Genomic DNA, 23,454 nt, shown 5'->3' on the forward strand with positions numbered 1-23,454 from the left:
AACAGAAGTGATGCTGTGGCTCAAAGTGGTAGTTTTCTAGCCTTGAATAAAAGAGGTCAGGGAGAGCACCCAAGTCCTGAGTACAAGGACTCCATGGCAAACAAAAACACAAGACCCAGAAGCCATGAAAAACAAGTTTGATTGTGAATAATTTTGTGGTCCCAATACATCGAGGGACTCCAACAATAAAATTAAAATATAAAAACCTGACTGAGAAAATATTTATATACCTATAAAAGAGAAATTATTAATATCCATAATCAATGAAGAATGCCTACAAGTCAACCAGGAAAAGAGCAAATGACCAAATAGGGAGACAGCCGGGGGATGGAGCAGTCCCACACAATCACCCCATACACCCTGCTTTCAGCCCATCCAAACCCCAGCAGTGCCCTGGAGTTTGCAGGGCAGAGGACAGCAGAACCTTGTGTCCATCCTTTCCCCTTCCACATGCTTCTTTCGTGGCCCGTGCAGGTGAACACCCTGCCATGTTCCCTCCATCTGACCCATTAATCAGTTCCTGGTACGCAGCCCACCCAATTATGGTGGGCTGCTCATTGTAGAGCTGATCCGAATGTCTTTGGAGTGTTCACTTCTTACACTCACAACTCTCCCTTGGTACTTTCTTGGCTTCAATTGTGTATCTTCCCTCTAAACTGTATAAATTGTATTTTTATTTAAAAAACAAGACCATTATTTCTTTTTTTCTTTTTTTTTTGGTCAATCATGGGACTTGAACTCTGGGCCTGGGCAAAGTCCCTCACCTCTTCAGCTCAAGGTGAGCACTCTACAACTTGAGCCACAGCACCATTGGTTTTCTAGTGGTTAAGTGGAGATAAGAGTCTCATGGACTTCCCTGCTCAGGCTGGCTTTGAACCATGATTTTCAGATCTCAGCCACCTGAGTAGCTAGGATTACAGGTGTGCGCCATTAGCACCTAGCCTGAACCATTCTTTCTTTCTTTCTTTTTTCTTTTTTTTTTTTTGGGGTCCGGTTGTGGGGCCTGAACTCTGGGCCTGGGCACTGTCCCTCAGCTCTTCAGCTCAAGGCTAGGGCTCTACCACTTGAGCCACAGCGCCACTCCTGGCTTTTTTCTTATGTGGTGCTGAGGAATCGAACCCAGGGCCTCAGGCATGCAAGGTATGCCTACTCTACCACTGAGCCACCTTCCCAGCCCTCTTTCTTTTTTTTTTGATCAGTCATGGGGCTTGAACTCTGGGCTTGGGCATTGTCCCTGCACTCTTCAGCTCAAGGCGAGTGCTCTACCGCTTGAGCCACAGCGCCACTTCTGGTATTCTAGTGATTTTATTGGAGATAAGAGTCTCATAGACTTTCCTGCCCGGGCTGGCTTCGAACCACGATCCTCAGATCTCAGCCTCCTGAGTAGCTAGGATTATAGGCATGAGCCACCTACGCCTGGCTGAACCATTATTTCTATCCTGGAGTATTTCTTGAAATAATTTTTTTTTGGGGGGGGAGGGGTAATTGGGCTTCAATGCTTTCCAGGCAGGTGCTGGCCCATGCCTCTAGCCCTTTATTTATGCTAGCAACTTTTGAGATAAGGACTCATTTCTTGCACAGGTACATGCCTAGACCCTGATCTGCCTATCTTAGGCTTCCAGTTCTAGCTGGGATGACAGGTGTACACAACCATGCTCAACATCTGTCCATTAGGATGGCGTCTTGTGGACTTTTCTACCTGAGCAGGCCTGGATTATCCCAATCTCAGCCTCCCACATAGCTTATGGTAACAAGCATGCCCCATCACATGCAGATATGAATTAAGAAGGGGTCTTGTTGGTGCCTCAACTGTTTCAAACTTCTATTCTCCTGTTCTCAGCCTCCTGAGTAGCTAGGATTAAAGGCAAGAGCCACTGGCACCTGACTCGTTTATTTTTCAACATACCCTTTCTATACTTTTTCTTTTCTTTTTTTAACACTACTAGGGCTTGAATTCAGAGGCCTCACATTTGTTCTGCTTGCTTGTTCATGGTTGCTGCTCTATCACTTGAGCCATACCTCCAGGTAACATTTTGCTGATTGGTGATTAATTGGAGAGGAACTTTTCTGCTTGGGCTGGCTTTAAACTATGATTCTCTGATCTCAGCCTCCTGAGCAGCTAAGATTGCAGGTGTGAGCCACTGGTATCTGGCGCATATATATATATATATATATATATATATATATATATATATATATATGTTTTTCTGGTCCTGGGGCTTCTCTGAGCTTCTTTTGCTCAAGGGTAGTGCTTGAACCACAGCTCCACTTCTGGCTTTTTTTGGTAATTTATTGGAGAAAAGAATCTCACAGATTTTTCTGGCTTCAAACTGCAATGATCAGATCCCAGACTCCTGAGTAGCTAGGATTACAGATGTGAGCCACCAGGGCCCAGACGTATGCATATTTTTGAGACTAGGTCTTACTTTTTTTAGGCTGGTTTCAAACTCCCTAGGCTCAACTGATCCTCCCACTTCAGCCTCCAGAGTAGCTGGGACTACAGACATTTATCCCTGTGTTGGTTTATAACCTACTGTTTAGATGTTTTTGGACCCTCTGATCCTTCTCTCCTGCTTCCTCCTACCTCCCTCATTCTGCCCATCCGCACACAAGCTGGAAAGCGGCTTTTTTTGCCAACTGCCTCCTCACAGAGTCAAATTTTAGTCTAAATTGGGCAAATTGTACTTTACGCTCTTTGGGCTATGTGGTAAAACCTATATCAGAATAATGATTTTAAATACACAGATATATAGTCCAATTACCAAAATATTTTAAGAACAAATGAGTGACACAAGGTGTTGGTTTGTGGCTCAGCCCTGTTTAAGAAAAACAAAAACAAAAAACAAAAAAAAAACTCAGACAAACTAGCAAACCAAATGTATGACATCTACCTGGGTGTGATAACATTTCAGGAACAATTCTTTTTTTTTTTTTTTTGGTCAGTTGTGGGGCTTGAACTCTGGGCCTGGGTACTGTCCCTGCACTCTTCAGCTCAAGACAAGCGCTCTACTGCTTGAGCCACAGCGCCACTTCCGGTTTTCTAGTGGCTTATTGGAGATAAGAGTCTCATGGACTTTCCTGCCCGGGCTGGCTTTGAACTGCGATCCTCAGATCTCAGCCTCCTGAGTAGCTAGGTGGCATGAGCCACCTGCACCCGGGCAGGAACAATTCTTTTTTAGCCCTTTACAACTGTCTAATTTTTCTATCATGGTTGTGAGTAAAATTGGTAACAAACATAAAAGCCAATAAAGGGCAGCTTAGGAAGGGAATGTTTTTCTGATTTGAACATTATCTGTAATGTATAGGAAGCCTTAAGAGAAGCCTCCCAGAAGCTTCTGAATAATGCTACCCCTAGACAGTTAACCTCCTTGCCAGAAAGGAGGTGAGGCTACGCTGTGAAGAACCACTCTGCCACCTGGTGGCAATGCCTCCAAGCTGCAATCTCCCCACCCCCAGCCTCTACCTAGCCTAATGCTGCAAAAATGGATAGAGCTGGAACTTGGCTGGGGGAGAAAGGTGTTAATCGCAAGTCAGGAGCTCTTCTGTGAGGGATAGAGACGGTACACTGCCATGCAGGGGAGCGTTAAGCATGACATGTGGTCAGATGCAACAGCAGAGCAGTGGGGGGGGGGGATGCCTGTAGGGCAAGCATTAGAGAATGGTTTTCAATTCATGGAAGGGGGCCACGGCCTTTCAGAGGCGCAAGCTGTAAATGCCAAAACTGCAGAAAAGGGCCTTGCAGAGGTTCCTGCTGAGAATCCACAATTCCAAAGGGAAAAGGCCAAGAAGGAATTTGAGCCACGTGTGAGGAATGAAAGAAAGCAATTAGATAAAGGCCAAAGAGTAGAGCGTGAGTAGATAAAATGAAAAGGGACCTTGATCAGGGAAAGGTACAAGGAACCCATCAGAGAGTGTTCAAGAGAAAAATAGGGGTGAGAGAGGGAGAACATCAAGAATATTGATTATACTGGCAGTGATCACTGGTAGAGCAGGTACTGCATACTCCGGATGCGCTATCTATACTTTGTATGTATTTGCTCGTTTAACCCTGAAACAGTGCTGTGAGATGACATTATTGCCTCTACAGATGAGCAAACAGGTTAAGGAACTTGCCCACAGCCACAGAGTAGGAGGGTTTGAACCAGACACCTGGCTCAAGAGCTGATGCTACAGACCACTTGCCCTGGGCATGAGAAAGAAGCAGCACAAAGCAAACAGAACACAAAATAGTCACCAAAGAAACTGAAGGAAATCTTGAAGAGTCAACTAGTTTCACCTGGTGATGAGGGCCAGCATAACGGAACACAGGAAGTGCAAGAACAGCGCAATTGCTCAAAAGGATTCAGTAACAAAAACAAAACAAAAACAAGAAACACTTTGCAATAATAGAACATTCTTTGCAAATGTAGTGTATCCAGTCAAGTCAAAACACTTTCCTAGCATGGCATTGATAGTTCAAGCCTCTAATCCTATCTAGGAGGCTGAGATTGGAGGATCACAGTTCAAAGGTAGCCCAGGCAAGAAAGGCCATGAGATTCTTTTGTTTGTTGTGGGGCCTGAACTCTGGGCCTGGGCGCTGTCCCTCAGCTTTTCAGCTCAAGGCTAGTGCTCTACCACTTGAGCCACAGTGCCACTTTTCATGAGATTCTTATCACCAGTTAGCTACCAAAAACCCGGAAGTAGAACTGTGGATCAAGGGATAGAGCACCAGCCTTGGGTGGAAATAAAGCTAACAGACATTGAGAAGCCCTGAACTCAAGTCCTAGTACTAACACATTCATGCACACTTACACTTCAACTTTCATAGCTGAATAAGTACTTTCAAACAAGCATCTCTCCAGCAAAACATTTTCTCTGATTCCAATGTTACTTTTCAAAAGCAGGTCCTTGCCTATAAACTCTCTGAAAGTCAAATGTGTATTCACCGATTTCTCTATCACCAAAGCACCTGGTGGTGTATTTGGCAGGTTCTCCCCCAATCTCTCCCCCCCTCAAGAAAGCAGCGTGGCTTCTTTTGTTTATGTGCCTAGAAACCATGCCCTTTCTCACGCCAGCTTGTTTGGGGCTGAAGATGTTCGGTTCCCAGGGTTCCTCTGAACCTTTCTTATGGGCAGGAGTCCACTTGGCAATTCACCAGATGTCTGCAGCCGAGGGCCTGGGGCCGTACTCCACAATCGCACCCTTGAGTTCGTTCCTGCAGAAGCGGGGGTGGATGCCATCTGGTTCAGGGATTTATTTACATTCAGTTTGTTACGGAGGCCTGGAGCATCCCACAGGCTTGCACTCTTTCACTTAATAACTCCAACCTTTCTCCTGCAAAGACACCTTCAGAGTGGGACTCTTTCCAAGCCTCTTCTAGAAGATGAAAGCAAGAATTCTCTGGGACTGGCAGGCGCTGATTTGATCCTGGCTGGCCCACTGCCTCCTTATTTCTCTTTCTATTTAGAGGAACTCTGTTTATCAGGCCTTATGGTCCCCTGCACGGTGCTTCTCAGAATCAGCTCTGAGCCATAGGAGGCCTGGTGGGACCTGTTTGAATCCATCTATAGCCTCCACATCTACCACAGATGCTGCATTCCCACGATGACTTACTGGACTGCGGCGTGACCAGGTGCTTGCTGGGGCTTGCCATCCGATTCCCGCACACCTCCTCCTCTGCAGCATCAGGTTTCAGCCAAATAACTTCCAGTGAGCTACTTTCTCTTGTATAAATTTTCTTTGTGTGTGTGTGTGTCTTAAGTTTTGTGGGATAGCGGAATTTTATTTTATTTAGTTGTCAGTCAGGGGGCCTGAACTCTGGGCTGGGCACTGTCCCTCAGCTCTTCAGCTCAAGGCTAGCACTCTACCACTTGAGCTACAGTGCTACTTCCGGCTTTTTCTGCTTATGTGGTGCTGAGGAATCAAACCCAGGGCCTCATGCATGCAAGGCAAGCACTCTATCACTGAGCCACCTTCTCAGCCCTCTCTTGTATAAATTTTCTATCTGCTATGGCATAGCTTGTGCTCTTGTAAATGTTTTATTTTAAAAGTGCTTTCTAGCCAGGTGCTGGTGACCTGCAATCCTAGCTTCTCAGGAGGTTTAGATCTGAGGATCACGGTTCAAAGCCAGGCCACACAGGAAAGTCCGTGAGACTCTTATCCAATCAATTACAGAAATGACCAGAAGTGGAGCTAGGGCTTAAGTGGTAGAGCGCTAGCCTTGCGCCAAAGAAGCTCAGGGACAACATCTAGGCCCTGAGTTCAAGCCCCAGAATTGGCACAAAAGTGTTCCATTGTTTTTTCTTCTTCTTCTTTTTTCTGGTTTAGGGGGCTTGAACTCGGTGCGGCCTCATACTCACATTCAACAGGCACTCTGTCTGTCTCAGCCTCCTGAGCAGCTAGGAGTACAGGCATGAGCACTGGTGCCCAGCACAAGCGTGGGTTTTAAAGCTGTCATCACTTGGCCACTTACAGACTCAGGAACACACTGTACATAATGATAATATTAAGTTTGGGTTTGGTTTGGTTTTTTATCTACAGCAAGTGAAGACTAAACCCAAGGCCACAGGTTTGGCAAATGCCTGAGCCTTCGCTTAGCACCTGCCTCTCCCTTCTTTTTGTATTTTGTTCCTGAGATAGGGTCTCATAAGCTTTGCCTAGGATGGCCTCAAATTCTCGATCCTGGGAGTAGGTGGGATTATAGGTGTATGCCACCACATCTGGCAAGCTCAATATTTTGAGAGCTGTATGTCAAATGTACCTTTCTACCTGCCCCATGTGTCCTAACCTGACTAGTCCCTAGAACAGCCCCAGAAGCCAGTGGCTCACGCCTGTAATCCTAGCTACTCTGGAGGCTGAGATCTGAGGATCACAGCTCAAAGCCAGCCCATCAGGAAAAGCCCACGAGACTCTTATCTCCTATAAAACCACCAGAAAAACGGAATTGGTGCTGTGGCTCATGTGGTAGACTGCTAGCCTTGAGCTGAAGAGCTGAGGGACAGTGTCCAGGCCCAGAGTTCAAGCCCCACGACAAAAAAAAAAAAAAAAAAGAACAGTTCAAGGAGACAGATGCTATTACCCATTTTACAGAATGAAAACTAAGGCAGAGAGCCAAGGTATTTGCTTAATGTAGTGGGCCTAAAAAAAGAGCAGAGAAAATTGACGCCAGGCAGCCCCAGCTCCAAAGAAGGGGTTATACCACTGTGCTACTCAGCATGTTTCTCCAACTTTAGCAGAAGGCACTGCTGCCCTGGAAGGCCCTCCCCCAGCCTGCCTTACCCCGTGCTAGTCCCAGTCCTTTAAGGGTGACGAGGTCTCCTGGGACTGCCACCTGTACTCATGTGACACTCCAGCTGAGTCTTCTTTGTGTCATTTAGTGCAGTAAAACTGCTTTCTACCTCGTCTGGATTCTCCTACAGTGCGTTGTGGGCAGATTTACTATGAGTAGCCTTCAGCAGCAGCGATGCACCAGCCTCCTTCCCTGCAAGGTCATGTCCAACAGTACAGCCTCCCACAATGCCCTGCGCCCTCGCCTCACACCTCGGCCATGCTTCTGTTTCCTAAAGACCCAACACAGCCAGGCACAGTTGCGCACTTGGCATTCTTCTTACAACTAGAGTGGGAGGAACTCTGCAGCCTCAACAGTTCAATCGTTCACTTTCTCTTGAGTACTCCTCCACAGTCGGGTTAACTGAGGTGTTACCAACGCCACACACAAAAAGCCCAGTGTGGTTCTGTGGGTTACTGCCCAAAGGCCTCTAGTCTATCTGATATCCAATGTGTTTTTTGTTTCAGTGTTTATTTTTGTTTTTTGGCAGTACTGGGGTTTGAGCGCAGGGTCTGGTACTTGCTAGACAGGAACTCTACTGCTAAGTCACGCATCCAGCCATTGCCCCCACCATTTGTTATTTTTGAGATGCGTATCACTTCCTGCTTGGGTAAGTCCCTGGGCCACGGCCCACCTATTTTAGGCTTCTTGTCATACTAAAATAACTTTTCTGCTCAGGCTGGACTCAAACCAGGATCCTTCCAATCTCAGCCTCCCATGTAGCTAGGACTATAGGCAAGAGCTGCCAGAAACCAGCAGCTATCTACTAAGCAACTAGTGCAGCTTTAAAGCCATGGAGAACTGACCTTGTGAACTGCTGACAGCTGTTGCAGGAATTCCCTCCCCTTCCTGAGCGGGCGCAGGGCCTGTGGTCTCACCTGATAAGGCTCCCTAGGCCTGGCTCACACTAAGTCATTTAGACTTCATGTTCTCTACATCCTGCTCCACCTCAAACACATTAGCAAAATTGATAGCTCACCCTGGCACCCGGCCCTCTGGCCCCTCATCCTCATTTATTCTGGGATGTCATGTATGCTGCTTGTTGGCAGAAGCTATGGTTCTTTAATCAGAGGCCTGCAGCCTGGCACCACAGCCAGAACCAACTCACAGAAGTCAACACATCATCACCTTGCTCTTCCCAAACCCTTCTTGGGCAAGCAGGCATGTCTTGCCAACTCTCCTGTGTGCTACCGCCTAACCCCACCTCCAGAGCCCGCTGCACTGCTCCGCTTCGCGGGGCTGCTCCTTAGGAAAAAACACTGAGGGACTGGAAGTATGGCTTGGTGGTAGAGTGCCTGCCTAGCATGCATGAAGCCCTGGGTTCAATTCCACAGTACAGAAAAACAAACAAACAAACAGAAAAAGCCAGAAGTGGTACTGTGGCTCAAGTAGTAGAGTGTTATCCCTGAACAAAAATCTCTCCTGAGCCCTGTTCTCCCCTCCCGCTCCAGTGAGTTGGTGCCTGCTGCAGCATCCGCTGTCCACATAGCCTACCGAGGGCTCTGCCACCCTCATGCTCATCCTCAGCCCAAGCTGCGCTCACCTGAAAGTCTTCTTCATCCAGGATCTCTTTCCTCCACTTGATCAAGAAGGCCGCACACACGTAGAGATGAAAGTGGGAGAAGCCTTCCGGTTCAGACTGGGAAGTAGAGAGCAGGTCAGGCCCCCAAGCCATGCGCCGAGAAGGGAACCCCCCCAGTCCTCCCACTCACACCCCTTCTGGATGGCACAAAGCGGCACCATACCCTCCTCACCGCAGGGCAACCAGAAGGGGCTCAGTGAAGGGCTGATCATGAGGCTAAGGCATTCATGGGAGTAGAAAGGAAGGGGAGGGCATTTCTGAGCTGCCGTGCCCCACACCATGGCAGGGAGCTGGGCACTCCAGGACAGCCTGGCGCAGGGGGAGGCAGGGGACCCCTTTTACCTGGTATGTGTCCCAGAGGCGGATGGTGCAGCGAAGAGGAAGCTCCCGCATGAGCAGGTTGTTCATCCATCGGAAGGCAAACTGTAGGTATTCGACCTCGTACCTCCTGAAGTGATTGTGTACCTGCTCTGGAACAGGAAGTGTCATTGGCCTCGGGGACACAACCTGGGGGACAGACCCTCAGGCCTGTAGGAGCCAACAAGGCAGATTCCATTCCTTACCACCCCTCACTCTGGGGAGCCAATCAACAAGGGGAACATGGGTACAATGGGCCTCTGTGCTTGCTTGCATCCTCTCAAGGCAGCATACACCTATAGCCAGTCCCGCACACAGGGCGACAGTGGCATCCCACAGGGACGCCTCGGTGCCCTCTTCCTTCACAGGCTGCTCTGGCCGCAAAGCAGGAGACATAAGGTTCATTTGGCTGCTCGATCTCATTACTCATCCGAGAAGGCTCCAGAATGGAAAAGAACCTTGGAGGTCACCTTAGCCATTCTCCCACTGGCGAGGAATTCCTCTCAGGTTCCTGACAGATGGCCAGCCAGCAGGGACTTGAACACTGCCAATGGAAGGGGCTCGCTGGCCCCACTCAAGGGCAGCGTCTCCCACAATGTGTGCGGCGATCCACCAGATCAACAGAAAGCAGCCGCCTCCTAGCTCCCACCCCAGGAGGCCAAGTGGTATTCCGGAGCAAGGAAGTCAACATAAACTCCATCCCTATGCCACCAGACAGCCCTGCAACTAATGCCCAACACGACTGTTTTCCATCAATGTCCTCCTCAGTTTGCTCATCTATAAAATGGGGACAATCACCCACAGCTCAGAAGGCTTTAGGGAGGATAAAATGTGAAAATGTGAGAAAAGAACTTATCGTATCACCTAGCCTGGAGTAACTAATACTATTCTTGAAAGAATGATTAACAAAGGTTATTTATGGGGAGGAGAACTTAAGGAGGGGAAATTCTAGTTAGGTTACAGTTGTCTGCATTTTTAAAACTCTTATAATAAGAAAACAAAGAAATGTGTGTGTGTGTGTGTGTGTGTGTGTGTGTGTGTGTGTAAAAATCCACTATCCAAAAGTATCATGCTTAAAATCAATATTTGAGAGGGCAGAAAATAAAAGCATGGGGAGAGGAGGACAGAGGCAGAAGCCCCACCTCTTCCCTCTGGAAGACGGAAGTGATGATCAGCCTCTGGCAGCCAGCTGAGCACCTCAGAGGAAGGCCCATGTGAGGCTCTGGGGGAGCCATGTGAGAGAGCGGTACCTGGCACCGCAGGGCTGACAGCTGACAGGATGGCAAGACAAAGGAAGACAGATGAGGGTGGAAGCTTGCCGTCATAAAAGGAAGCTGGAGTGAGTAGAATTAATGAAGGAAGGTTTCCAGGAAGAGACTTAGGAAAGGAGAGACAGAAAGCTGTGCTACCTCCATGTGAGGGAAAAGGAAAGTCTGAACAGAAAAAGCAAGAGTTAGAGGGGTGCCAGTGGCTCACACCTATAATCCTAGCTACTCAGGAGGTTGAGATCTGAGAATTGTGGTTCAAAAGCCAGCCTGAGCAGGAAAAGTCTATGAGACTCTTATCTCCAATTAACTACCAGAAAACCAGAAGTGGTGCTGTGGCTCAAAGTGGTAGAGCACTACATAGCAAAAAAGGCTCAGGGATAGCGCCCAGACCCTGAGTTCAAGCCCCACAACCAACAGAAAGAAAGAAAGAGAGAGAGAGAGAGAGAGAGAGAAGGAGGGAGGGAGGGAGGGAGGGAAGGAAAGGAAAGGAAAGGAAAGGAAAGGAAAGGAAAGGAATGGAGGGAAGGAGCGAGCAAGAGTTGATGTTGTTTGTTAGTGTGGCAACTGCAGAGTCCCTCACTGGTGCCAGAGACGCCATGCCCAGGAGCCTCCCTGCCGGGTCAGTGTGCTCCTCAGGAAGCTTAGCTGACTTCTCTCCGGATCTCAACAGGAGGGCTTCCCAAAGTCTGTGATTCTAGCAGTCAGGCTGCCCCTGTGGAGTTCCTGCTCCTCAAAGACATCTGCTTCAGGAGCCATCTGTCCTTGAGTCCCCAGAGAACAAATGAAGGTCCCGCCGGGGTATGCCACACTGCTCCAAGCCCAGGAGTGCAACAGCAGGACAAGGCCAACCTACTGACTTGATGCCAATGGGGAGCCAGCAGGGACCCCAGAGCAGAAGAGAGACATGGCCAGAATGGGGCTGTAGAGAAACGCTTTGAGAGAGACACAAGTCGGGGGAAGGGGGAAAGTCCTTTAGAAGGAAGTGGCAGAAATGTGACAACGGTTGGACTAGAGCTATGTGGCTCGGGTAACAGGACAGATAGAACAGAACAGAGAGGTTGAAGGAGAATCGACAATGGGGTAACAAAGTCTAGGGGGAAGGATGAACTCAGGAAAGCAGCAGAGTTTTACCTCCCCTTCTGGCTGAGACAGGGAAGATACTGGAGCTGCCGATAAATAACAGCCTGTGCCTGGAAAGGTTCATGGCCCAAGTAACGCTGGCTCGTGTCAGGGCCAGGCTGAGCTATGGCTAGAGAATTCTGGCTCCTTGAAACCTACCATCAATCCGGCTAACAAGCTCTTCCAATGCCTTGACCTTCTTCTGGATCCCTGGCTGTGCAAAGGTATAGTTATCCTGCAAATGCAAGAGAGCCCAGGTTGAACACATGGAGTCTGCATGATTAGCCCTGGGCTCCCCATAACATGGTAAAAAGCACAGGTGTTCTTCCCAAACCCAGTGCTCCTGACTGCCGACGGTGTTTGGGAGAAAAAAAGGAACTAATGCTACTATAGTGTTTATGTGGGTGAGGGCCCTTTATTGTGGAATCCCACCCGTGGGTTCTGGGCACACAGAAGAATGGAACTCACTCTGATGGTAGAGTCAGATCCCCCCCCACCAAAATAGCCTCAGGCTCTGAGGACACAAGGCCACTGTGAAGCTAATGAAAGAGGTAGAGGCCATGGTGGGTGGGTGGCCCTGCCTCATTGAGAAGAGCAATGAGTTAAAGACAGGCCCCAGGCCTACCCGGCCTGCAAGGGCCGAGGCAGCTCACCTGGATCCCATCCAGCAGCTTGCTCATGCACCAAAAGCTGTCAGCTTCAATGCTTCGCAGTATATCCTGAGACAAGTTGGTCACGTCAAAGTTCTCCACATCCTCTTCTGTAAAACAAAAGGTGAAGAAAGTCCAGAGGTCTTATCTAAAAATGGAGAGAGAAAAATAAGAGCCTAGTGTCTTCAACAGAGTCCTTCAGGCCAGGGGAGAACCAGGCTAAGGTGATGTCAAGGAATGAGGCTGCCCTATTCCCCTGGGGGAGGAGGACACTGGCGTCTCAAATTTCCTTAGGACCCTCACGACACTGAGCAGGAAGAAGACCTCCTTACAGCACTAAGCAGACTTTCACTGAGTTATTAAGTCCAGCACATGTTTCTTTTTTTAAATTTCAGATATTCAGTAAGCTGTCTACCATACTCACACATATGTCTAGTGAGACCAGCTGGGATCAGGCACCCCCCCCCAACACACACACACACACCCAAACACACACACACACACACACACACACACACACACACACACACAGTTCAAGGTAAGGATGGACCCCAAATGCTGATGCTTGGTCTCGCTGTTGAGAAGTAAAGGGATACAAGGGAAGGAAGAGGTATCAAGCCCGGGGTACTTCTAGGGTTTAACTCCAAGTTGCTATTTCCCAGGATGGGTTCAGGCCAAATGCCAGTCCCATAGGACACAGGCAAAGGAGGAGCTCGTGAACAAATACAGATGAGCAACACCACATTTTACATCACCAGCTTTGAGAGCCACCAAAATCAGAGCATACGAAAGCGGTTGAGAAGTTACAAGGAAGTCAGCAATAAGTAAATCTATTCCACTCAGTTTATGCAGTACTTTCCATGCTTACTTAGCCACAAGACCTCTTTAACACTACTAGCTTCTCATGGGAAGCCCACAGTACGTAAGCAATGGGAACAAGAAGTCTGGTTTGGCATGTAGCAAGGAGAACATAAGAGACCCACAAAAACCCTTCAGCCACAGAGAGGGGAAGCAGTTAGAAAGGCTCTCCTGCCCCACAGCACAGCCACATTGAATGTCGGTGAAAGGACAAGAAGAAACATTCAGTCCCTTGAGTTCTGCATCAAAGGCAGCTTCTTAGCTCACAGTCCTACTCTGAAAACAAAATGTTCCCTGTCGTCCCTTGTGCCACTGGACACAGACTTCTGAACGCAGCCCTCTCATTGATGAGAATTATGACTAAGACCTATGTCTTGACCTATACCATGACCAGTGGATTCTCATTCATATTAGTATGTGGAGGGCGATGTGTGTGCACATGTGCTTGTATTGGGGTTTAAACGTCAGGGCCTGAGTGCTATCCCTTTTTTGCACAAGGATGGTTCTCTGTCACTTGAACCTCATCTCTACTTCCAGCTTTTTTCTAGTTAATGAAGATGAGTCTCATGGAGTCTCATGAGACTCATTAGCCTGTCTGGACTGGCTTCTAATTGTGATCCTCAGATTTCAGCCTCCTGAGTAGCTAGGATTACAGGTGTGAGCCACCACTGCCCCATTCTCATTCTTCTTGAAGAGCTGTTTTGTTTCTGTTTCTTTTGGTTTGGTTTGTTTTTGTGCCGGTAATGGGGCTTGAACTCAGGGCCTAGGTGCTGTCCCTGAGCATTTTTATTTTTTTGGGGGGCCGGTCATGGGGCCTGAACTCTGGGCTTGGGCGCTGTCCCTCAGCTCTTCAGTCCAAGGTTAGCACTCTACCACTTGAGCCACAGTGCCACTTCCAGCTTTTTCTGCTTATGTGGTGCTGAGGAATTGAACCCAGGGCCTCAGGCATGCAAGGCAAGCGCTCCACCACTGAGCCACCTTCCCAGCCCTCCCTGAGCATTTTTGCTCAAAGCCAGCATTCTATAACTTAAGCTACAGCTCCATTTCCAGCTTTTCTTTGTGTATACGTGGGGATGGAGGGTAAGCTAATTGGAGATAAAAGTCTGAAGACTTTCCTGCCCAGTCTGGCTTCAAACCATAATCTTTGGATCTCAGCCTCCTAAGTAGTTTACAGATGTGAACCACCAGGCCCAGGCTGTTCTTTTTTTTTTTTTGTCAGTCATAGGGCTTGAACTCTGGGCCTGGGCACTACCCCTCAGCTTTTCAGTTCAAGGCTAGCACTCTACCTCTTGAGCTACAGCACCACTTCCAGTTTCCTAGTAGTTTACTGGAAATAGTCTCATGGATTTTCCTGCCCGGGCTGGCTTTGAACTGTGATCCTCAGATCTCAGCCTCTTGAGTAGCTATGATTATAGATGTAAGCCACTGACACTTGGCTTTTGTTTTGTTTTTTAATGGCCATCAAGGGCTATAACAAACAAAACTCCTCTTACAGACAGTGGAGTACTTTGTCAGAAAAGTTGTGATCCTAGGAAAGAGGTAAAGTCTAACTTGAAGTGTGGTTGTGGTTAACATGTATACAGTGACGCCCCCATGCCTAGCACATAACAGGCACACTACTTAAAGATGAGGTGGTTTTTTGGTTGTGAGGCTTGAACTTGGGGCCTGGACATTATCCCTGAGCCTCTTTGTTCTCAAGGCTAGTGCTCTACCACTTGAGCCACAGCACAACTTAACTGGAGATAAGAGTATCACAGGGACTTTTCTGCCCAGGCTGGCTTTGAACCATGATCCTCAGATCTCAACTTCCTGGTAGGTAGGATTACAGGCATGAGCCACCAGTGCCTGGTTACAAAGTTTATTAGGAGTAAGTATGTAATAACACAGGAAAGCATGTTCCAGTGGTAAGGGGAAGGAACAAAGCATAAAATTATATATGGTAGACTCTCAACTACTATACATACAATATTTATGTATGTTTACATAAGCACTGGGGAAAGATAAAATATATCACAAGGTTTATAGTGCTTATTCCCCAGGTAGAAGAAATAAAAGACTTTATTCTCTTTAAGCTTTACTGGACTTTTCAAAATTTCTACAATAAGCATAATTTTTATAGTCCCTGAAAATGCACATTATTTAGAAAAAAAGAACCACAAACTGACTACACTTGCTTTTTATCATCAAAATGGAATAAAAAAGGCTTGTAAAACAACACTAAGCTTACAGAAGCAAAGGATTCAGATAACATATAAAGGTCTGAATGAAAAATCACATTTAAAAAGCCCTCCAAAAAAAATCCTTTGCCTTTGCCTTAACTTAAGCGTTTATTACATAATGTTTTGAGGTGGCATATATATTACTTTAATCATACTGAACCATAACAAAGGCCCAGCTCAGAATCCTGCTTTATGTTTGTGCTTCCACATCTCGGATCTTTCCGGGTTGCTGTACATACTCTTAACTCATTTCTGCCCAGCGGGCCTCCCTGCCACTTTGCTTCCTCAGGGATAGAGCCCTCAAACACTACCCACAAACAATGCCGTGCCCTTGGAGCCTGCAAGAGAACTGGTGGGTTTCAGACTTGGGCAGCCCATTCTCAGGAGCAGCTTCCCAACTGGGTAGGAAGGAGGAGGCCCTCTCCTCATCAGGAAGTGTGCGCTCCGTTCCCCTCCCCTCCCCTCCCCTCAGCAGCAGCTCCTTTACCAATAGAACAGAGCTACAAGGAAACTGCGACACCCACAAGAAAGGCTCCAGACAAAGACCATTGCCACTCCTTATGCATTTCCCACAGGAAGATCCAGAGCCCCATCACAACTAGAAGGGTCTTCTCCAACCTGGGCATACTCAGATTCCAGAACACACACTGGGATACCATGCACTGCACAGCCACAAGGGGCAAGGGGGAACTCAGCCTACCAGCCAAGCACAGACTCGGGAGCCACACTGAGCCCAAATCCTGACCACCGCGCATTCACAACTCACCTGGCAAATGACTGCCTTCCGTGGCCCACTTCTCACTGTCCTATCACTATCATATCAAGAATAGTATGAGGATGATATTGAGTTAAAATATGGCAAGTGTTAACAACAGCCCCGCATGAAATAGGCATCATGTAAATGTTAACTAGCATTATCACAACTGTTACATGAACAAATAGGCTTCGACCTTGACATTTAAAATCTCTATTATGTAGCCTTGCCTAATCCAAAGCAACAAACCTGCAATCCCAAAACATACCTTAAAAAAAAGTCAATTTTAGCTGGGTGCCGGTGGCTCACACATGTAATCCTAGCTACTCAGGAGGCTGAGATCTGAGGATTGTGGTTCAAAGCCAGCCAAGGCAGGGGAAAGTCCGTGAGACTCTTATCTCCAATAAACCACTCAGAAAACTGGAAGTAGCACTGTGGCTCAAGAGGTAGAGTGCTAGCCTTGAGCTGAATTGCTAAGGGACAGAGTGCAGGCCCAGAGTTTAAGCCCCACAACCAAAAGCAAAAAGTCAATTTTTGCTGGGTGCTGGTGGTTCATGCCTGTAATCCTAGCTACTCAGGAGGGTGAGATCTGAGGATTACAGTTCAAAGCCAGCAGGCAGGAAAGTCCCCATGAGACTCTTATCTCCAATTAACCACTCAAAAAGTGGAAGTAGAACTGTGGTACAAGGGGGTAGATCACTAGCCTTGAGCAAAAGAGCTCATGAACAGCATCCAAGCGCTGAGTTCAAGCCCCATAACCAACAAAAAGATCAAAAGTCAATTTTCAAAAGTTCCTGCTTTTACTTTTTGGTCTTGGGAAAAACCACTGCAAGAGGTCACAATTGGGTAGGCGGCCCCTCTCAGTGCCTACTTTAGCTATGCTGAACCCTGTTTGGGGACTTGAGTGGGGGCTGCTGTCTGCTGTCTACTGTCCTTCTGCCAGGGACCGTTCACCAGCACTGTAGGGTGGGAGGAAGTGTTTCATTCTTTCTCTGCCTGCTGAGGATAAAATTCACACATTCAGTCAAACACTGTGAGCAGAGTGTACCAGAAAGCAGCAGTGGAGAGAGGAGGAGCTACTGTTCTCTGCAGAGCCGAGTTCAGCATAAACAATCTGTTCGGAGGATCATTAAGTGTCCACTTGAGGAAATCAACACGTAATTGAAGCGGAGCCTGGCCGCCAGGCCAGCCACGCGGTCTCCAGTGAGGGCAGGCTTTGGCTGGCATGACAAGCAACAGCAGCCAGCCTCAGACTGGAGGAAATGGGAGCTTTGGAGATGTTTTATGGCTATTTTAAGAGGCAAGGCATCTGAGAGGAGGAAACTCAAAAGCTCTTTATGAAAACCAAATTGCCCACTCTGGGCTTGACAGAACACGCTCATTTATTAGCTGATAAAACGCTGGAGTGAGGTGGGGGGAATTGAGTCGCAATTATTTATCTTGAGAGCTGCCGAGTCCTGGGCCTGAAACCAGCTTATTAAGTGCCTCACAAACACCCTGACAGCTTTGGGAAGAACCGGTTTTGCCTAAACTGACAAGAATAACTTGTCCATGCACCGCCTCAGGCCCCGACAGGAGCCATCTATGATCCCATGGCAAACCCCAGCTTTTGGGACCTGGTGAGCCGTTCTAGGGTGAACTGTAGATGAGGTACCTTCCAAAGCCTTCCTCCTTTGTGGTTGGTTTCTAACACCTAAATTCAAGCCAGGCACTGATGGCTCACACCTATAATCCTCAGAAAGCTGAGATCTGAGGTTGAAAGCCAACCTGGGCAAGTAAAGTCTGTGAGACTCTTATCTCCAATAAACTACTCAAAAAAAGCCAGAAGTGGCACTGTGGCTCAAGTGCTAGCCTTGAGCAAAAGAAGCTCAGGGACAGTGCCCAGGCCCTGAGTTCAAGCCCGAGGACTGGCAAAAAAAAAAAAATCATCTAAACAAGACAAAGTCTCACCATGATGTGCAGGCTGCCCTTGAGCTCCTGGGCTCAAGCAATGCTCCCGCCTCTGGCATTTTCATGAAAGAACTTGATGACAACAACCAAGACCACCAAGAGCACAAAACATTTAGTATGTAGAGGGTGGAGCGGCCACATGGCCAAGCCCAGCAAGGCCAAACCACCTGACACAGAAGAAGAGTGAGTTGTCTCTGAAGAGAGCTGGATATACAGGGGAGACATACTCAAGTTCGTCCAGAGAAAAGCCCGACCACAGGGATGTAGTTGTGTCAGCACACCCATTTCTGCCCATCAGAGAAGATGCGGGGTTTTGAAGGTGCAGAGAGGCAGCTGCCCACAGAACCTGTCAGTCACTCTGTTTACCTGAGTGTATGTGAGTCATATGACTCTGGTAAAAACTGATTTTTAAAAAGTCTCTGGCCGGGCGCTGGTGGCACACACCTGTAATCCTAGCTACTCTGGAGGCTGAGATCTGAGGATAGAGGTCCAAAGCCAGCCCAGGCAGGAAAGTTGGTGAGACTCTTATCTCCAATAAACCACCAGAAAACCCGAAATGGTGCTGTGGCTCAAGTGGTAGAGTGCTCACCTTGAGCTGAAGAGCTGAGGGACAGTGCCCAGGCCCAGAGTTCAAACCCCAGGACCGACCGAAAAAAAATAGTCTCTGTAGATCACCTTTATGATAACAATTTGAAAACATTTTTAAATAAAAAAGCAGAACTGAAAAAATAAGAGAAAAGCCCACACACCTTCTATTTTTCTCTATGTTTCCTAGGTGTTCATATGATTTGTGCGTCAAGTTAGCAAGCACCAGTGGCTGCTGGTTAAGTCTGACTTTGAGGGGGGAGGTGACCCCACAGATTGTATAGCATAAACCTGAGTATTCAAGGTCCCACACGTCTTCCAAAGACTGCCCAAAGACCACTCAGGAGACAGTCATTGTGTCACCAAGACACCCAAAGCCTCAACAGCCCCGGGGAGGGGGAGGGTCTCTAGTGCAATGTCCGAGGCTCACAGCAGTCCTCTAAGCTCAGAGGAGGTAGGTTAGGTCACCTCAAATTCCTCCTGCTGCGCTGCTATGTCTTATTTCTGGCTCACTGGCAGGGAGGGGGCAGGCCAGCAATGGAGCAGGGAGGGGGCAGGCCAGCAATGGAGAATGTTGTACTGCAGACTCTGGAGACATGTACACACACACTGGAGAAAGTTGTACTGCAGACACTGGAGACACACACACACACACACACCACACACACACCGCTCTCCAGTGCTGGCGGCTCAGCTGGGCTGTCACACACACACACACACACACACACACACACACACACACACACACACACACACACACACACACACACACACACACACCACATACACACCGCTCTCCAGTGCTGGCGGCTCAGCTGGGCTGTCTTCCACATGATCTGCTGCACCACACACACACCGCTCTCCAGTGCTGGCGGCTCAGCTGGGCTGTCACACACACACACACACACACACACACACACACACACACACACACACACACACACACACACACACACACACACACACCACACACACACACCGCTCTCCAGTGCTGGCGGCTCAGCTGGGCTGTCTTCCACATGATCTGCTGCTGAGAAGAGCCTGCATCTGAAGTGCTTCTCCCAAGACAGGGCCAGAGTCATCTTGAGGGAAGAGTAAGAGTGCCGGCCAGGGTGAGTGCTAAAACCTCAGCATCAACCCCATTCCTCAATTCCCTCCCAAACAACAGCATTCACATGGAAACCCCTTGTTGTATGACTCAATGCAGATAAAGTTTAGTAACAGGCAAAAATGAATCTAGATGTTACAGTAAGTCAGCTTAGTAGTTAGTGTGGCAGGGCGGGGAGGCGGAGATGGGTGGGGACTGGAGAGGAACTCAGGGCTGTCCCATGTCGTAGTATGGGTGCTGGATATTTGGGGGAGATTCACCAGGCTGGGCAGGCATGACAGGGGCACCTCCTAATGACCTCAGCCTCCTGCAAAGCTGAATGGCAGACACCATACCCAACTATTAATTCAAAAGAAGTTTCACAAACATTCTACTCAGGATAGCCTCAAACTTCAATCCAGATCTCAAAGAGTCCCAAGTAGCTAAGATTACAGGAGAGAACTACCAGCTCAAAATAAACTATCTTAGGGGTAGGAATGTGGCTCAGTGGTAGAGCGCTTGCCTAGCATGCATGAAGCCCTGGGTTCGTTTCCTCAGTACCACATACACAGAAAAATCCAGAAGTAGTGCTGTGGCTCAAGTGGTAGAGTGCTAGCCTTGAGCAAAAGAAGCTCAAGGACAGTGCCCCAGGCCCTGAGTTCAAGCCCAGGACTAGCAAAATGAAATTTTTTTTAAATAATAAACTATTTTACTTATAAAGTACGTAGGCTTGGGCTTCTTTTTCAAATGAAATTAGGGCAGTACTCATCCCAATCTAATAAATACTTTATCATTTTTCAACTTATTGTCTCTTTGTATCCACTTAAGAAAACTTTATTAGCAAATATTAGCATACTGGGGGAGAGGATTTCATTATGACATTTCTACACATGAATACAATACATTCCAATCAATGCTCCCATCTCTCCCTTTCTCCCTTCCTTAAAACAATTTCAACAAGCTCACAGTTCTATTTTCATATCTATAAACCATATTCATGAACATGAACCATATTCATTCTCTTTCGCCAACCCCCTCCAACAAGCATCTACCCACTAACCCACCAAAATTTTAAACTCTATAAAGAAGAGTGTTGGTTTCTTTTGTTAAAGGTATAACTAGGAAGTGGCGCTGAAGCTCAAGTGGTAGGGTGCTAGCCTTGAGCTGAAGAGCTGAGGGACAGCGCTAAGGCCCAGAGTTCAAGGCCCACAACTGACAAAAAAAAAAAAAATGTTCACAGCAGTTAAAGGTATAACTAACCTATAGCAGTCTGGACATTCATGCATAGTTCTGTGAGTTCTAGTAATATCTGTGCTCATCAAATCAAGAGCATTTCTATTACCCCAGGCAAGTTTCCTCACACCCACTTCCCATCAAAAGCAACCTCTGTTCTGATTTCTACCACCACAGGCTCACTGCGCTTATTTCTGGACTAGACTGAAAGGGAGGCAAATCATCCAATAGTGCTTTTTTGGTAGCTGGCATCTGTTCAGTTTGAGGTTCTTCCTTGTGGCATGCATCAACATACATTCCTTTGCTGCTAAGTACTATTCCATGGCATGAATGGCTTTTAATGGACAAGAGGATTGTTTTCACTTGTATGAATTGAGTTGCTAAAAATATTCCTACACAGTGTTTCTATTTTTCCTGACTAAATCTCTCAATGGTTTTCACTCAGTACCCAGCAGTGGCCTGCTCAGACTGCATACTCAGCAGACACTTTACAGACTGAGCGGTGTCTCCACCTCCTGCCCCATTCAAATGCTCCCTGTCAGAAAAGTACTTCACCGCCCTCTAGTGGCCAAACTCAGCACCGCACAGTTAGTCCCTGTGCATCTTGCAAATTTTTCAAGAGTGGAATGCCTATTTTGAACACCAAAATAAAGGTCCTGAGAGTATAACACAGAGATTTAAACTAGCCTCTGGCTTCCAAGAGTCACAGTTTGGTGGCAGGGAGCAGGAGGGAAACAATGGTGAGGGGAAAGTGCTAGAAGTGTGCTCAGCTGTGGGTGCTGAGTACCAGGCGAGAATGGCAGCTTCAAAGGGAGGAGGGATGACAGGAGCAAGACGTTCGTCACCAGAGCCTGGGAACTGAGTGAACACCCAAAGTGAGAAAAGCGAGCCATGGACAAATCTTAGCCTTTCTGACTTCAGGGGCAAGAAACCGCAGCCAATTGGGAGTGAGGGCCGTTGGTAGGAGACTCCACAGGAGCATGCCAGGCATGCAGAGACTGCCAGCTGTGAGGAACGTTCCCTCCCCCTTGGTGACAGAACCCTTCAGGGTCCTGTTTTCCAGCCTCATGCTTGATTACCCATAAGTCTGAGTTTACACAAGAGAGATACAAGCATGAGCGTCTTTGAACAGGAGTATTCTCCCTCTGTGTTGGATGGAATGTAGATGTGATGGCTGGAGCACAAATCAGTATTCTGGATCATATTGGATGGTGAGAAGCTGCATACTAAAGATAGCCGAACAAGAGAGAGGAGCCTGGGTCCCTGGTATCTTGGATCCTGATATCTTGGGCATCAAACAAACCCCAGAATGCTTGCCTCTGGACTTGTCAGGTAAGAGAAGCAGGCTTTTCTGTAGCATTGTCATTTGAGGTCCTGGTCACATGTAGCCAGGCTAATCCTAACTGATCACCGACGATGTGAGTAGGTGTCAGTGTGACTCAGGGAACTGGATGTGCCACTCAGAGGCCTGTGCATGCCATTACTAACATGCCTCTAAGGAAGATTTCAAATTAAAATCCTACACTGCTTCATGCAAAGGCAAAAGAACACGTATCTGATCACTGCTTATTTTTACACGGGAACAAAGCAGCAGGCATGCCTTTTCTCAAACGGAGCAGGTGTAATCTTTTGGAGGACGCTGCTCTTGTGCTGGACATCATGGTACACATTACCTAGAAGTATGTGTTTGATGTCACACTGTTAGTCACAGGATAATACTGCCTCATCTCAGAAGCCCGCAGAGGCCACCCATGTCAGAGACCCATGTCAGTCGCAAGACTCTCTCTCCAGCAGAGACACTGGCACTGTCACCACATCAAGCACTTGTAGTGAAAAACCTTCCATAGAAGCTGCCTTGTCAGGATGCTGCCATCAGCCAAGTGGAGAAAAGTAGATCAAGAAAACCAGTGTTCAGACCCACAATGCTGCATCTTGGCAACAGAAAAAGCTAGAGGCTGGCGAGGAGTCTGCAGGCCTGGTTAAAGCATTAATTTGTCCATCAATGGATGGAGAGATAACAAGATGTGGGAGGCTCGGGTTGTAGCTCAGAGGTGCAGTGACAGCCTTGCTGCTCTAAGCCCTGGGTTTATTCCCAGTGAGACAGAGGGATATGCAGAATAGCCATACTATATAATATTCAGCCTAGCAAGTACAAGGTGCTGAGTTCAATCTCAGTATTACAGAGAGAGACAGAAAGAGACAGAGAAAGAAAGAGAGGAGAGATTGGTCCTGAGATTAAATACACACATGTTCTTGAGAAGGCATGGGTTCACACACATGCACACACACACACACACACACACATACACACACACTCTAAATCTCAAAAACAAAATCTGTGCCCTGTGGCACTTGATAGGAATGGAGATAAATGGAAAATAAAGTAGAGCCACAGAAATAAAGGATTTATATAAAATTCTGAAGAGAGATTGCACACTAGTAAAAAAAAATGTACTACTTATGCATGGCAATGAAATAATTATCCA

The 23,454-nt window shown here is 47.6% G+C and overlaps 1 protein-coding gene across 3 annotated transcripts in view; it reads right to left on the bottom strand.

Moving 5' to 3' along the window:
- Tbc1d22b (TBC1 domain family member 22B) overlaps window positions 1-23,454 on the bottom strand; it is a 63,141-nt gene that overhangs the window by 3,426 nt on the left and 36,261 nt on the right. For all 3 annotated transcript variants that reach the window (XR_006147987.1, XM_042683844.1, XM_042683845.1), the window contains 4 exons: window positions 12,286-12,392; window positions 11,792-11,867; window positions 9,231-9,358; window positions 8,850-8,945 (listed from right to left, as the gene is read on the bottom strand). Coding sequence is in view for 2 of the 3 variants with exons in the window: in XM_042683844.1 (XP_042539778.1) it covers window positions 8,850-8,945; window positions 9,231-9,358; window positions 11,792-11,867; window positions 12,286-12,392 (407 nt within the window). In the remaining variant the exon portion in view is untranslated. The remainder of the gene's footprint in view (window positions 1-8,849; window positions 8,946-9,230; window positions 9,359-11,791; window positions 11,868-12,285; window positions 12,393-23,454) is intronic.

The sequence above is a fragment of the Dipodomys spectabilis genome, unplaced genomic scaffold (genome assembly GCF_019054845.1).
Source record: "Dipodomys spectabilis isolate Male_0828 unplaced genomic scaffold, ASM1905484v1 ptg000085l, whole genome shotgun sequence".
Lineage (NCBI taxonomy): Eukaryota > Metazoa > Chordata > Mammalia > Rodentia > Heteromyidae > Dipodomys > Dipodomys spectabilis.